Below are 16,254 nucleotides of genomic sequence, written 5' to 3' on the forward strand. Positions count from 1 at the left end.
CATGGCGTCCTGGTGGATAGTTGGCCAATAGTAGCCTTGCCGGATGATTTTATATGCCAGGCCTTTTGCCGACATGTGATCTCCACAGATCCCTTCGTGAACTTCTCTCAGACAATATTCGGCCTCCTCCGGACCTATGCATTTCAGGATTGGGGATGAGTAGGTCCGGCGGAAGAGTGTTCCTCCTTCGACAAAAAATTTGGCCGCCTTAGCCTTCAGCCGTTGTGCTTTCCCCTTGTCTTCGGGTAACTCTCCCTTCTCTATGTAGTTGATCAGGGGAGTCATCCAGGTAGGGTCATTGTTAATTTCAAAGATTTCTTCCTGCTCTATTGTTGGCTTGTGTAGCTCTTCGAAATAGACCGAGCTATCCAGGTCTGCTGAATTTTGGACCAACCTGGAAAGATTGTCTGCCTCCGCGTTTTCTTCCCTGTTGACTTGCAAGATTTTGCACCCGGGGATCAGGGTAAGGTAGCCCAGAACTCTTGGTAGCCCGAATCTCATCAGGATGTTGTCCATGAACCGGATGACATCTTGTTGATTGATCGTCCGCATTGCCTTGGCTTCAACCCACTTGGTCATATAATCAATGGAGACAAGCAAGTATCTGAGGTCTCCTTTAGCCCGGGGGAAGGGTCCCATGATGTCTATCCCCCATACAGCAAAGGGGATCGGGGATAAGACTGAAGAAGGTAGGACAGGGCTTACCCGGGGTACGTTGCTGAACAGCTGGCAGTTCTTGCATTTTTTTACAAACTCCATGGCGTCCTGGTGGATAGTTGGCCAATAGTAGCCTTGCCGGATGATTTTATATGCCAGGCCTTTTGCCGACATGTGATCTCCACAGATCCCTTCGTGAACTTCTCTCAGACAATATTCGGCCTCCTCCGGACCTATGCATTTCAGGATTGGGGATGAGTAGGTCCGGCGGAAGAGTGTTCCTCCTTCGACAAAAAATTTGGCCGCCTTAGCCTTCAGCCGTTGTGCTTTCCCCTTGTCTTCGGGTAACTCTCCCTTCTCTATGTAGTTGATCAGGGGAGTCATCCAGGTAGGGTCATTGTTAATTTCAAAGATTTCTTCCTGCTCTATTGTTGGCTTGTGTAGCTCTTCGAAATAGACCGAGCTATCCAGGTCTGCTGAATTTTGGACCAACCTGGAAAGATTGTCTGCCTCCGCGTTTTCTTCCCTGTTGACTTGCAAGATTTTGCACCCGGGGATCAGGGTAAGGTAGCTTTTCACCAAGGCTTGATACCTGGTCAGGATCGGGTCTTTGGCGAGGTATTCCCCATTTGTCTGCCTGACCACGATTTGTGAGTCGCTGTAGATGGTCAGGTTCCGGATTGACAGTGTCCGGACCAACTTTAACCCCGCCAACAGGGCTTCATACTCCGCTTGGTTGTTGGTTGCTGCGAAGTTGAAAGAGATTGCTGTTTTGATTACGAACCCATCCGGGCTTTTCAGGATTATCCCGGCTCCTGATCTTTCGGTTGTTGAGGAACCGTCGACGTGAAGTATCCAAGACTCCGGGTTGAGTTCTCCCGGGGCTTCCGGGTCAGTTTCCATGGGGGTTGTCTGGTTCTCTGGGAAGTTGCATTCTACTACGAAATCGGCTAGGACCTGTGCTTTGACTGCTGTTCGGGGTAGGAATGTTAGGCTGAACTGGCTAAGTTCGATTGCCCAATTCACTAGTCTCCCGGAGATGTCTGGCTTGTGAATGATTTTCCTTAGAGGTTGGTCTGTGACAACTCTGATCTCTCTTCCTTGAAAGTAGTGTCTGAGTTTCCTGGATGCGGTGATCGGTGCGAAAGCAAACTTCTCTAAGTTGGGGTATCTGGTCTCCGCATCTTTGAGGACCTGGCTGACATAGTAGACAGGCTTCTGCTGCCCAGCTTCTTCCCTGATCAAAGCCGCCCCGACGGCAAAGGGTCCGGCTGACAGGTATAGGTAGAGGGGTTCTCCGGGCAAGGCTTTTGTCAGGATCGGGGGCTTGGACAGGTATGCTTTTATTTCATCAAGAGCTCTCTGGCAATCCGGGCTCCATTCTACCATCTTCTGATTTTTTGCCCCTTTTAACAACTCAAAGAACGGTAGACATCTTTCAGCGAGTTTGGAAACAAACCTTCGAAGTGCTGCTAAAGACCCTGCTAGCTTTTGGACTTCTCTCTGAGTCCGAGGTGGTTGCATCTCTTGTACAGCTTTGATCTTCTCCGGGTTAGCCTCGATACCCCGGTTGCTTACCATGAAACCCAAAAACTTTCCAGCCTCTACCCCAAAGGTGCACTTGTCCGGATTGAGCTTTAGCTTAGTTCTTCTCATGTTTTCAAAACATTCTTTGAGATCAGAAATGTGACCCGGGACCGAAGTGGATTTGGAGATGATGTCGTCGACGTAGCATTCCAAATTCTTTCCAAGTTGATCCTTGAAAATTTCATTCATTGCCTTCTGGTATGTAGACCCGGCGTTCCTTAACCCGAAAGGCATCAGTTTGTAGGCATATACTGCTCTGTGGGTTATGAAAGCTGTTTTGGCTATGTCTGCTGGGTTCATCTTAACTTGGTTGTACCCGGAGAACGCATCCATAAAGCTTAACATCAGGTGTCCTGATGTGGCATCAATAAGCTGGTCTATGCTTGGTAGAGGATAAGGGTCCTTGGGGCATGCCGCATTCAGATCCGTGTAGTCGACACACATCCTCCACTTTCCGTTTGCTTTCTTAACCATGACTACATTAGCTAGCCACTCCGGGTATTTGATTTCACATATGATATCGGCTTTCATTAATTTGCCAACTTCCTCATCTATTGCCCTCTGCCTCTCCGGGGCGAAATTTCTTCGTTTTTGTTTAACAGGCTTCTTCTTGGGATCGACGTCCAGGCTGTGCATTGCCAATGATTCATCCAACCCGGGCATGTCGTCCGGGCTCCAGGCAAAAACATCTGCATAGCTCCGGAGTAGTTGGATGAGTTCCTCTTTAAAGACAGTATCCAGGCCTTTTCCAATTTTGACTTTCCTTGTCGGGTTGTCTTTTTCGATCAGGACCGACTCGGTCTCGACCGCAGCTTCGACCTTGGTCAATTCTTGTGCCGAGATCATTTGTTGGATCCGGGCGTCAGTGTTCTTTTCCACAAAATCTTGAGCTGAGTCCGTGGTTGCTTTCTGGATGTTTTGTTCAGGACCAGGGTTGGTTGCTCCCGGGTTAATGTTACCCGGGTTGAGGTCGATCACCTGGACCTCTCCTTTGGGATTTGTTTTCGGGTATGGTCGGTGTTTTTTGTTGCTCTTCTGTTTTTGAAAAACGGTTGCCTTTCTCTTGTTGTCCAGGTGTGTTTCTGCCATGACCAAGGCTTGGCTATAACATACCCCGGCTGTCGCCGAGTCTCCTTTGACTTCTCCTACCCCGAACGGGGTTGGGAATTTGAACTTTAGGTGTGGAATGGATGTGATAGCTTCAATCTTGTTCAGACCTGGGCGGCCGATGATCACGTTGTAAGGTGAGGGCGTATCTGTGACATAGAATTTGATGGTATGAGTGACTTGGTTCGGAAGAGTTCCGAATCGGACCGGGAGATAGAGTGTGCCAAGGACCGGGACAATGCTATTCCCGAACCCATATAGAGGATCTTCCCTGTAGTCGTTCATCCGGATACTCCCGAGCTCCATTCGGTCCATGGTGTGTTTGAACAAGATGTTGGCCGAGGAGCCGTTGTCCACCAGGATCCTCCTTACTTCATTTTCGGCCATGTCAAGGGTCACTACCAGGGCTTGATTGTGGCCCCGGGTGACTCCTTCAAAGTCCTTGTTGCTGAAGGAGATCACTTGTTCGGGGAAGGCTTGAATGGACATCACTTCTTGACAGGAGCCGGGGCTAGGGGGAGGTGAACAGGATCCTCCTAGCACTACGTTGACAATGTTTTTCTGTTTCCCGGATCCCCCTGTTTTGTCGGCTGTATTCCGGGCTATATATTGCCCCATGTTTCCTTTGCTGATCTGTTCTTCAATGAAGTACTTGAGGGATATGCAATTTTCAGTTTTATGACCATGGGTACCATGGTAATCACAGTGCCTGTTGGTGGGCCTGCTTTCAGGAGGAGTTTGCATGGGTTTTGGTGGGTAGTAGAAGGGTTTGTCCCGGACCTCTTTGAGTATGTCCCCGCGGGACCTGTTTAGAGGAGTCCATTCGGGCTCTGGTTTTGGTTCCCTGGTTGCTTTGTTCGGACCGGGGTCACTTCTGGACCCGGATCCCTGTTGGCTGGTCCTCTTGGAACCTGATTGCTGGATGAAGTTTGTCTGCCTGTCCGGTTTGAATTTCTTATCCTGGTGATATTCTTTCCGGGGTCTATCCTCGACCTGCTTCCCTTTTGAGCTTCCTTGTCGGGTCATTCTCATGGCTTGGAGTACATCGGTTTCCTTGATGAATTTGGCGGCCATGGCATAGGCAGCTGCCAGGCTTTGGGGTTCCTTGTTGATCAGTTCGACCACATATCTCTCATTTTGTTCCGGGTCCAGGTTCCTTCGGAATATGCTTAGGGCCTCACGTTCATCCAAGTTGGAAATTTTGTTGATTGCTTCCTGGAAACGTTTCATGTAGTCTGAGAGTGCCTCATTGTCATATTGGCGAACCGTTTCCAGGTGACACATATGGAGTTCATGTGTCTTGTTTGCTCGAAACCTTCTGAGGAAGGCTTCCCTGAAATCTTTCCAGGACCCGATGCTCCGGGAGGGGATCCGGCTGAACCATCTCTGGGCCCCCCCTTTGAATGTGGATGCGAAGAAGCGACATTTGGTTAGATCATTGTACCAGTAAATTTGGGCTATCTGCTCAAAGTAGTGCAGGTGTTCCTCCGGGTCTCCCAGTCCATTGAAAGATTCAAAGTTGTAGTGTTTCATACCCTTTTGCCGGGGTATGGATTCCAAGGAGTGGCTGAAGGGAGTCAGGGTTCCCCCAATTTCAAGCCCGGCATCGTTTCCGATTTTCCGGTTGAGTTCATTGATCATGTCTCTGAGGTTGGTTTGCCCCGGTCTCCCATCCTCGTCATCAGAGATGAGTTCGGGTGTTGTTTCCTTCCGGTAGCGCTTGGACCGGGATCCTTTTGTCAACTTTTCCTCTTCGAGTTGAATCCGGAGGGCGATTTTTTGCTCAAGTTTTTCTTCTTCCTCTTTCCGGATTTGTTCTTTCCTTTCGGCCAAGATCTTCAGCCGGGTTTCCTCACTTTCCTTTTGTTTCTTTTTCTTTGTTTTGTCCCCGATCCGGTCAAAGACGGAACCCCGGGATTGACGGCTGTTCCCGGAGTCCTCAGACTCACCGATGTCCTCGAGTCTGCGGTTGCTTTCCCGGCGATCATGGTACTGCCGGATGGCCTCGGCCAACTCTACATTGGTGAGCTGGGACAGGTGGAGGGTGGTGATCGGGACGTCAGTGTACTTGTACTGGTTCGCTTCGATCGTGACCCGGGCGTCATTGGGGTTGATGGTTTGGTTCTCCTCCGGGTTCACATGGGTGAAGAGAGGTCCCGAGGCATGATCCTGGTTCGGGTTATCCTGGTCTGTCTGAGGGTTATCCGGGTTCTGGGGAAGACCCAGGTGGGAGCGTGTCCTTTTTGTCATGGTCTCAAGAACTTACACAGGGTGTATGGTTGCTGTTTTGGTGGTAGTGCCCACAAATAGTATAGATAGTGACAGGATGACAAAAATAGTGTGCACAAGTAGTCAACTTACTATTTTCAGAGATACCACAAATAGTTAAGTGACAAAATGTGTGCTGGTGTGAGACAAGAGATTTTATGTGCTACAGACAAGATTAGGGTTTTGCTCAGACAGGGTTTGCTAACATGCTCTACTACAGACAAATTTAGGGTTTTGTTCAGGTGAGGTTTTCTATCATGCACATATCAAGAAAAGCCATGGTTGAGGGTTCTGAGAAGCTAGGTGTTTGGTGAGAGCTTACTGGTGTTATTTGGACCCCCGTTTCGGGGGTTTGTTGTAGGAGATGAGTCCAGTGGCACCGTGACCACAGGACAGAGGACACCTTCCCCTCCTTCTAGCGCCAAATGATAACGCCAATCTCCGATCCCGGTCCTTCCTCCGCCGTGACTGGTGGTTCCGTGGTGTAGCTGCTGGATGGGAGCCTACAAAACAACGCCGGCGGGGGGGTTTTGCCCCAAAGCGCCTCCGGCGTGAGAGTAAGCGTGGGCTTCGGAAGGATAAAGATTAGAGAAAGTGCTATCTATGTGTGGTGGGTGAAGGTGTTTGGCTGGTGGTTGCTGGTGGCTGAGAGTGTTTGAGTATATGCTGAGTGTAAGTGTGTGTATGAATGAGTGTAAAGAGAGAGTGAAGTTAACCCCCAGACTCTTGATCCTTGGTCTATTTATAGGCCAAGGATTAGGGTTCGGGGGTGCGTACCTGGATCCTGGTCCTACACGTGTAGGGGTTTGATCCCCTACACGTGTCCAGGTGTCGGCGTAGAAGTAGTCTTTTGGAATGTTCCCTGGCTTGTCTCTATCGCCAGTAGTTGACCGTTATATTTGTCTTCATCGTGTCAGTCTGTGCCTTGTGCAGCAAGTGTCGGCTGGTACAGGTTTGGACCCCGGTCAAGGAGTATGATCCGGATATACGCCTGGTGTACCCGGGTCCTGTACCTTATCCGGACGGCGTACTCTGGTAGGGTTGGTGGATTGTACCCTACTCCTGGTGGCTTCCCGGGGATCGGGGTCTTTGAGTAGGCCCGGGTTTGTGAACCCGGGTTACCCCTATCAAGTAGTTGTTCCCTTTGCTGGTTTCACCATCTGGATAGCCTCCTTCTGGAACCCATCGAACTGAAACAAACAGAACAACAATATAAGTCACAATTCTATAATGACAATTTCTAAGAGCAAGTCCAATGGTGATGTTAAAATAGATGTAGCTATTGTTATAATTTGAAACCAAAAAGTGGTTTTTGGTGTTAAAATAGAACTTATAGTCCAATGGTAAATGCAAAATAGAACCAAACATATCCAAATAAAGCTATATTCTAATTACATAATCTTAAAGTACATAATTATATTTGTCACTATTACTTTATTAATGCATTTTGTCACTTGCATGCTTATGTGGCAATTATAGCACCATCTATACTTGGTTCTATATTTAGCACCAAGTATAGCATTTTGCTATTCTATATTCAAGTTTAGCATCTCATTGGAGTTTGAGTTTTTTGCTTGGATGCTATATTATAGCAATAGCACCTACTTTAACACCACCATTGGACTTGCTCTAACATGTAAACCAGGAAAATCAAACCCACATCAAGCGTATCAGGAAGCTGGAACGACGGAGTTCTTAGAAAGCTCTCGCACAAGTCAGAGTCAGCTCCGCAAAACGAGGCAGGAGATTCGAGTCCACTAAAATCAATTCTCTTCATTGCTTAATCTGCAGTTACACAGATAAATCGCAGTTGTTATCCATCCACTACATCAAAAAAACATCAAGCACAAAAGCCACACATTATTCCCAACACCTAACTACATAACATATCCACCTCATAATCCGCAATCATTTACAACATACATCGAAACCTCTAACCTAAACCTTCTGCCTGTCCCCCAGCTCAAATCACTCTCCAAAGCAATTTCCTAAACCTCTAACCTAAACCTTCTGTCTGTCCCCCAGCTCGAATCAACCGACCAAAATTTTTTGTGTTTCGGTTTTTATATATTATATTACTACAAATATGTGTATATGCATATGTTATTCGACGATGATGTCTTTTTTATTGATTTAATGAATTTACCTAAAAAATTTTAGAGACTATAAAATGAAGAATTGTATCTTGAAATTATTAAGTATTGTGTCAATTTTTTTGATGCATAAGACTATAAGTTAAATTTTAAATTTAATAATATTCAAGTTCAGAAAAAAATCTTAAAAAATATACTTATAATGTTACTAATTTTTTGAAATTTGGGTTTTAGATAAATCCAAATTAAATTTGATTTGAATTCAGATATCTAAAAACCCAATTGAATTTGGATTTGATTAGGAGTCCTATAAATCCACCATAATTCCCCTCTTGTTGCCTACACATTCTCTTCCTCCCTTTTTTTTTCATAGCTAAGGATGGCGACTTGTCTACCCGAAGAGATCACTTTTTACGAGATTTTACTCCGACGATCAACACTTTCTATCAAGTGTTGGATTCGTTTAACTTTAGTATGCAAGCGTTGGCTTTCACTCATCACAAAACCTGGACCAATCAATTCCCACCTCGTTCACTCTTTATATCTTAATAATACTTGTGAATCCCCTTCTGTTGTTGCTCATTATTCCGGACGTCACACTTTCCCCGAAATCATCGTCTTGCCCAACAACAACTCAGTCTTTTACAAATTTAAGGATTCTGTAGTTAAAATCTGTGTCCAAATCTTTGGCTTTGATCCCTCCTTTCTTCAAGTTGAATCATATCGCCATGCAGCAGGTGCACTGCATGTTAAACTAATAGATTCAGTAAATGGTCTTGTCTGTTTCTCTCATGCATATGCGCAACGCGTGCTTTTTATTTGGAATCCGGTAACCAATCTCTTCACAACTGTTTACAAACCGTCTGTTGTTTCAAGTGCAACAATCCTTAATGAAGACTCTGTATTCTATTATGACCCGGTGAAAGGAGATGTGAAGATTATGCACATTGAACTTTTGTGTTGGATGGAAAACACGAATTCAATTCGAGTTCATGTGTACTCTTTCAACGCTGAGGTTTGGAAAGAAATTAAAGACGACACACTTCCCAGGACACAGTTTAAAATCATGCGCACTGTCAAGCGTAGGCCTGGTTACACTTATGTGCAATTTGGTTCGTCTGAGTTGGTGGCCTTTGATTTTAATAACGAGGTGTTCAAGCGCTTGCCTTATTTTCCTAGTGATAGTACCATTAACTGGATGGGCTCTCTTTGTAAAGTAAGGCTTAATTACCCAGAACAAGTCGTATATGCTTTGGATGGAAGTAATGCTACTTGGATGGAAAAATGCATTGTTCGTTATTCCCCCGAAGCGGACAAGTTAAGACTAAGACTAAGACTAAGTTTGAGCAATGGTGACATGGTAGTTGAAGATAAGTACGGGACTCCGTTGTGGTCCGAAGCTGAAGCTGATCAACGTAGCAGGCCTACTAATTTAATATCTGAAACGAGTGGACGCTACTATGATATTACTCCCTACACAGAAAGCCTACTTTGCGTCAAGGGGATGCAGGACCTTAATAAAAAGATGAAAACCAGAAGAGAAGTATGTAATTTGAGGAAGAAAATAACAAGATAATTTGGTTGTGGTTTGTAATGAGAAATCTTAATTTTATAATTTGCTTTTCTTTAAGCACGCCATTATTGTAGTTTCTTGTTTGCTTCTGATCATCAACTGATTTTATGTTGCTTCTGGTATGATTCATTATTAACTAAGTCATGACAATCTCTGTCTAATGAGTAACACTGTTGCTTCTCATTATTTACTAATAATGTTAGCTACTAAATGGGAGCCAGTATTTTTGGCTCGGAAACAGAGTTTATGTTTTAGTTAGGAAACTGAAATACTCATCAAAATCTATTTAATGGGAGTTGGAACATGAACATTGGTAAGAATATACAAATAAACTACTTCTTACTAAATTTAGTAAGAAGCTAATAGTCAAGTATAAGAATAAATATATTATTAAAAGAGTTCAGGTAAAAATCATTTATATTTTAGGTAATAATAATTTATAACTTCAAATTTATAGTTAGTAAGATCGGAAATAACTCTTGAGTTCAAAAATAATGGTGATATCTGAGAAACATGATGATATTCGATAATAAAATGATAAAATTATTTATAGATAAGAAGGCCGGGAGAATACGTGAAATATTTTTTGTTGTAGATGTTTGTATAGTAATACTGTTTAAAATTCATTTGATAATAGAAAATAGGTGAAAGAAATATTAAGAAACAAAAAAAGAAATATGACATGATTATTATAGAAATTGTTTTATTTTTTAAAGTCAAAAAAATATCAAATTCAAAAGGTGAAGGAAAAATAAAGAAATAAAAAGAAAGATATAAGACGATTTCAGATATACTTCTTTTAGGGGGAAAAAAACTCTGTAATATATAGGCAGCTTCTGCTTCTTACTAAATTTACTATAAACTCGTGTTTTTGTTGCTGTTTGTTTTCTGGTATCAACTCAACTAACTAAATTTAGTATAAACTCTTTTTTTACTAAATTTCATTGTAGGATAGTAATGAAAAAATATGGGCTTCAAGTTGTCATCAACTACCTACCTGAACATGGATAGGTGCTCAGAATACTTGCAAGTTTAGACTTGAGACTAGATATTACAGAGATATTCTTCATTACGTATTTCACTGAGTAAACGCTCTTCAAGCTTAGACAAAGAACATGGAATTTCGCAGTTTTTCATGAACGGTCCCACCACCATGGTTTGAACACGTTTCTGAAATGTCATCGTACATCGTAAACTTCCTTGTCTGAGTGGCTGCCAAGTGTGCATAATGAATTGGAGCAACTGTGCTCAGAATACTTGCAAGTTTAGACTTGAGACTAGATATTACAGAGATATTCTTCATTACGTATTTCACTGAGTAAACGCTCTTCAAGCTTAGACAAAGAACATGGAATTTCGCAGTTTTTCATGAACGGTCCCACCACCATGGTTTGAACACGTTTCTGAAGTGTCATCGTACATCGTAAACTTCCTTGTCTGAGTGGCTGCCAAGCGTGCATAATGAATTGGAGCAACTGGAACAAAGAAAGATTTGTATCAGAATCTATAGTGGAAAGCACAACACATGTGAACATTTGAAAGCACTGGTTGGATATGTACATACCTACAGAAGTAGCAGTTGTGCTTCCCTGGTACCTGAAATCACATGATATACTGGGATGTTAGTAACCTCCTACATAGACATGTCAGCTAAATTAACAAATAAGAAACAAATACATACTGGTAGCACAGAAAATGAACAAATTTCTGCATCTCATCCGGGGAAAAACCAATTTCATCCAACAAAACGTGATAATGGGTTGGCCTTGTAGTACCCTAATGAGATGAAATATAAGAATGTTAGGAGAATTTGTTGACAATTGAAATGAAGAATTGACTGACCAAAACTAATTACCCAATATATCAACAGGTAAGATACATGCTACCAAATTATATCATGCCTTTAACTAACAAGTCAAATACTCACAACCATTCCAGCCTGAGCACACAAGTAGAAATCATTGTTCCGAGGATGACAGATCTTATTGTCAACAACAGTTCCTGAAAAGAAAAGAAAATTAGCACCTCGTGCACCACACCTTTGTACTAAAACCATGCAAATATTAACTATCTTAAACATTCTACCAGCGGGGACATTGTCAGCAGATGTTGGCTGGAAAAACTTTGTATGTCGACTCTTTTGTGCAATTATGACAACAAACTTTGGGCACCATTTCCCATCCTTGAACTTGCACGCCTGCATATATAAATTAGAAGATTTCCAACAAACATAACATACAAATTAAGCAATATTTAGCATACCTCAATAATTTGATTCAATTCAAAATTCAGAACCTGATTGAACTGTGATTCGCTAACACCATTCCTAAAGATTATAGTACAGGGTATTACTACATAGCAAAAGAATATAAATTGCACAAAAAAAGTAGCACCCGGAATAGAAAAATACAAAAACTCTTATTTGGCAAGTAGTTAGAAGGTAAACACACATATTCTAAATTTCAAGTACACCCACACTTCAATCATATTCAGTCAAAAGTACCTAAATATAATGATTTGTTCGGGTCTCCTGCTCCCTGACCTCATGTAATAGTCATCCAAAATCTCACTGCAGATAAACAGCGGATGTCACTAATAAATTATCCCTCGACTGCTTACTGATAATTATGACTGCATACTGAAAGTCAAAAACTGATTCTAGCTTACTATTATTACCCTTGCAAGGGTCTTCAAATGAGATGAAGGACTTTATAACTAGCAAATGTAACAATAATAACATAAAAGACAGTCATATATAGATCAACCTCATTATTCCATCATCTTTGTTGTCAGCAACTCTGGTAAAGAGAGAGGCTATCATCTTAACCTTTGGGGACTGAGTATGAACTGATGCCCTATACTTTGCGCTCAGTGGCCCCTCTCCGGAACTAACAACCTGAGAATTTTATGAATGTAAGATAAGACAAAATGGCCAGTGCTTGTACCTAACAACCTGCGAAATTTTACGAAAGAAAAGCAAGACAAAACACAAAATAGAATTGAAATTCCGACACCGATGTTGCATTTCGTCGGAGAAATATGTCACATCGTTCATAATCCATTAATGGTAATTTTTAAAAACTATTGCATCGTAAATTTCAATGTATTACTTGTATAAGATTTTCAAAAATACACTGGAACCACTTAAATTAGAAGAGCAGATGAAAAATGATTATAAAAAAAAGATTCACCGCAGCAATAGATGGAACATCAGAAGAGCCACGGCAGAGCGTCATCCCAATGATAAGTGAGCCAGCTTTTAGTTTTTGAGAAATGCTACGGGCATATCCAATTGCGAACTTCGAATTCAGCCCACCAAGCTACCAAGACAATAAAAAATATTCATCAATGTCAAATCCACTGAAAAACTATTAACATCAGATTATTCCAGAATATATAATACCTTTGCATTGATCTTTAGAAGGACACTCATCAGACGTTGGTCAACTACATAAGAAAGGCCTTTTCTTGTATAAATCTTAGGACCAATGCACTGTGTATAAATTCCATGGACAACTTGACAATTTCTTTTCCAGTGACCTTGCAAAACAAATTAGTAAAGTCAAGTAAATATACAGTATTGAAAAAAATTTGAACAGAGGACTAGAAACAAACCATATAGAGGTGATTTCCTCTCAGGAAGTACACAGAGCAAAAATTGTGGGGCGTATGGAAGTTTTGAGAACAAAAATTTGAACATCTTTTCAACTCTAACAAGAGGAGAATCCCGCCTGTGCTGTGGACTTTCCTCGATCACCACAGGAGAGCTCAAAAAATTCTGTAGAAAAAGTTTTAACAATTAAAAAGTTCAACAATTAGCCGTGCAAATGGCAGAAACAATTAATACTTACCATTCCTTTTAACTCCCCGCATTTTATAAGATCATTTATTAGGGATTGCATGTTGCACTTAGCAGAGAAGTTGACAACAGCCCATTCACTAATTGTTGTAGGCTGCAAGAGTTTCTGGTCAAACACATTAAAAGTTAATTAAAATCATCAACAGACATGTATAATGGATAAAAACGTTAATAACTTTACTATAAACAAACCTTTTCGCTGAAATTCCAGCGACCGTTGTGGGGTGCTATGGTTTCTAAATGTCCGACCCGTATCTGTAATTATAAGAAATGAGAAAGTCATAAGCTACAAAACATATAGGGGGGAGTGAGAGAGAAGTGTGTACCCTAGGTGCTGCCAGCATGCGCCCATCTACTTCAGTGAACTTATTAATAATAGAAACACCGCAGGCACGCAACAAAGGCTCGTCAGCATAATTGTTGATTTGTGGACCCTGCAAACACCATGAAGTAGTTTTATAAAAAATAAAAATGAGAATGCTCTTCCTCGAAAGGTTGATAAGATAAGAATTACGTTTGTCAATGTTGTCATCCTATCTTGGGGCTTTTGCTTTGATTTCTCCACCAATGACCCTGGTTGAAGAGTGGTAAGAGCTTTTGGATAATGTTGCAAGGAAACCAGTGAACAAAGCTACAAAACAGTTGCATTTAAGTATAAAGTAAGAAATTCATTTGTCACATAGAGATCCTGAGATATAATTGAGAACTGTAACTGCTAATTAGTAATGCGGCAAAGAATAACCTCTAGAGGGATATATGTTGGACGCTTGGGGTTTCCAACAATAATGCAGGGAAGATCACCAGAGTAACACAGAGGAATATTTCTAATGTTTACAAAATAATCATAAACAGATAATTCAGTCATTAGTGGTTCCCCATTCTCATCTTTTTCACCTCTCCGCTTCATCGAAAACCTACAGGACAATTAAAAGAAACATAAATCTTCGAGTTGAACCAAAAAAACATTGGGCAATGGAAATACAAAAACTTAAACAGGCAAGGAAGTTGATTTCTAAGAGCATCCAGGCACAAATACCACAAATAGGTACATTAAAAGTACTAGAAGCATACATAAGTTTTTTGCAGATTTCATCGCTGAGTCCTGTAATCTTGTACGCAGTGTTAGTTGAACTGGTCTTCACCCTTAAACCTTTCAGCACTTGATTGGCCTGCACAATGGAGGGAAAACGAGAATTTAGAAATAATAAGTTGAAGAATTGGATGATGTAGTGAAGTTTAGTTTACCGTCGCCCAGTCAAGAGAAAATGAATCCTTGGCATTCTGATTGGCTATCAGGAAATCAACAACAGGTCCAGGCTTAATAACCATTATGCTGTCTGATAAGTCACAAAACAAATCTAGTTAACAATTTATATGTTGTATCAGCTATGCCGGCATTAATATACATTACTTGAAAAACATATATTACAATACAAACTTGAGCAAGCATACCTATATTTAGTGACAAACCTCCCTGTGTGGTCCGAAAACTTGAATTAAATCCATGATAACCAAGGACGCCACCCCCCAAATCAGAAAACTCATTCACGTTAAAGCACAACTGGCGTTCAAAACGGCATCCCCTGCAGTACTCAATGTTAAATATCAATCACATGACAAACCCTAAAAAAGTCAGGAGCAATAACATACTGTTTAGCTGCATGCTGTCTGACGATGATATTTAGAACCCTTATGGCCTCCTGAGAGTTCTTCGAGTCCTGACCACGTAAAGCTTGTGCAATGGCCTGCATAGGAATCTTCGCAGCAAAGGATATCTCAACCTTGTAAGACTTAGATTGATTGTTCCTGCATATAATAACAATCCAGTGAACTCTAGCTTGTTTCTTAACCACAACAGTGAACTCTAGCAATTATTTAAGCAAAAACATACCTATTGGATGAGTTATCCTTAAGCACAACAGTGAACTCAAGCTTGTTTTTAGGAAGAGCTCCAACTGTAAACAGACTCTTTTCACCATCATAAGCGAAGTCTTTCCCTTCCACCTCAGCCTTGTATGTGTCATGAACACAATCAAGCACTTGGGTTTTAATACCTTTACCTTCAACTGGACGGCCATCCTCATAGAAAAAGGCAACCTGCATAATTATTATGCTTAGATTCTGCCAAACGCAGCCAGGCAACAGCAAGGAAAAAAAATACAAGGTAAATAATTAACTAGGAAGAAACTTACAGTATACTGAAAAAAATGTCCATCGACATTTTTAACATTCACTTTATAGTGATTCGTAAGAAGTTGAATCTTCTTGCCTTTTGATGCTAGGCCACACCTAGCTATAGGCTTCTTGGCTTCCATCTTAACACAAATAAACACAAACATTACACAGTAATGAAATAATCAGTTCAACACGAGTAATAGATTTTTAAAAAAATAAAAAATATAACATACACAGCTCTTTCAACTCTAATTCACATAAAAATACCGCAAGCAAAAAATCAGTTCAAGCATCAAACTGTAGTTCAACACGAGTAATAGATGTAATTAACGCGTCAAACTGTAAAAAATATTACATACACAGCTCTTTCAACTCTAATTCACATAAAAATACCGCAAGCAAACAATCAGTTCAAGCATCAAACTGTAATTCAACACGAGTAATAGATGTAATTAACGCATCAAACTGTAAAAAATATAACATGCACAGCTCTTTCAACTCTAATTCACATAAAAATACCTCAAGCAAACAATCAGTTCAAGCATCAAACTGTAATTCAACACGAGTAATAGATGTAATTAACGCAACAAACTGTAATTCAACACGAGTAATAGATGTAATTAACGCAACAAACTGTAATTCAACACGAGTAATATATGTAATTAACGCATCAAACTGTAATTCAACACGAGTAATAGATGTAATCAACACTAAAAGAGCTTCGAGAATACCTCCGAAGAAATCGCAAAACCCTAATTTGAGAGTGCTGTTAGCTTTAGAGAGAGAAAGTGAGAGTGGAATGAAATGAGAGAGAAAGTGAGAGTGGAATGAAATGAGAGAGAATATGATTATGGGGAGTGGAGTGTGGTATATATAGACAGGAAGTGTGTATGCAGAGGTAAGGTGTTTGGAAAGGGGAATGCGGATATATAGAC

General features: G+C 41.3%; 1 protein-coding gene across 2 annotated transcripts; it reads right to left on the reverse strand.

Moving 5' to 3' along the window:
- Nucleotides 1-10,367: 10,367 nt before the first annotated feature.
- Nucleotides 10,368-16,191, reverse strand: LOC108197243 (protein argonaute 4). Of its 2 annotated transcripts, XM_064083923.1 has the most exons (23): nt 16,051-16,191; nt 15,337-15,459; nt 15,036-15,241; nt 14,795-14,950; nt 14,597-14,727; nt 14,390-14,481; nt 14,216-14,313; nt 13,887-14,058; nt 13,659-13,775; nt 13,471-13,578; nt 13,337-13,399; nt 13,137-13,250; nt 12,901-13,063; nt 12,689-12,825; nt 12,477-12,605; nt 12,051-12,181; nt 11,789-11,854; nt 11,548-11,611; nt 11,371-11,482; nt 11,213-11,286; nt 10,967-11,061; nt 10,850-10,881; nt 10,368-10,760 (listed from the first exon to the last, which is right to left on the reverse strand). In XM_064083923.1, the coding sequence occupies exons 2-23, from the start codon at nt 15,457-15,459 to the stop codon at nt 10,621-10,623; spliced, it is 2,523 nt and encodes an 840-aa protein (XP_063939993.1). In that variant the 5' UTR covers nt 16,051-16,191; the 3' UTR covers nt 10,368-10,620. The 2 variants fall into 2 exon arrangements, 1 of the variants encoding a protein (XP_063939993.1); XR_010286635.1 differs by lacking the exon at nt 10,368-10,760 and having other exon boundaries at nt 11,187-11,286.
- Between the last annotated feature and the right edge of the window lie 63 nt (nt 16,192-16,254).

This window comes from Daucus carota, chromosome 8, assembly GCF_001625215.2.
Source record: "Daucus carota subsp. sativus chromosome 8, DH1 v3.0, whole genome shotgun sequence".
In the NCBI taxonomy this organism is placed as follows: domain Eukaryota; kingdom Viridiplantae; phylum Streptophyta; class Magnoliopsida; order Apiales; family Apiaceae; genus Daucus; species Daucus carota.

Coding starts and splice junctions, on each gene's coding strand:
- LOC108197243 (XM_064083923.1), bottom strand. CDS start 15,459: ATGGAAGCCAAGAAGCCTATAGCTAGGTGTGGCCTAGCATCAAAAGGC. Junction 14,951..15,035: donor AAGGATAACTCATCCAATAG/GTATGTTTTTGC, acceptor TATTATATGCAG/GAACAATCAATCTAAGTCTT. Junction 11,855..12,050: donor AAAGATGATGGAATAATGAG/GTTGATCTATAT, acceptor GTTTATCTGCAG/TGAGATTTTGGATGACTATT.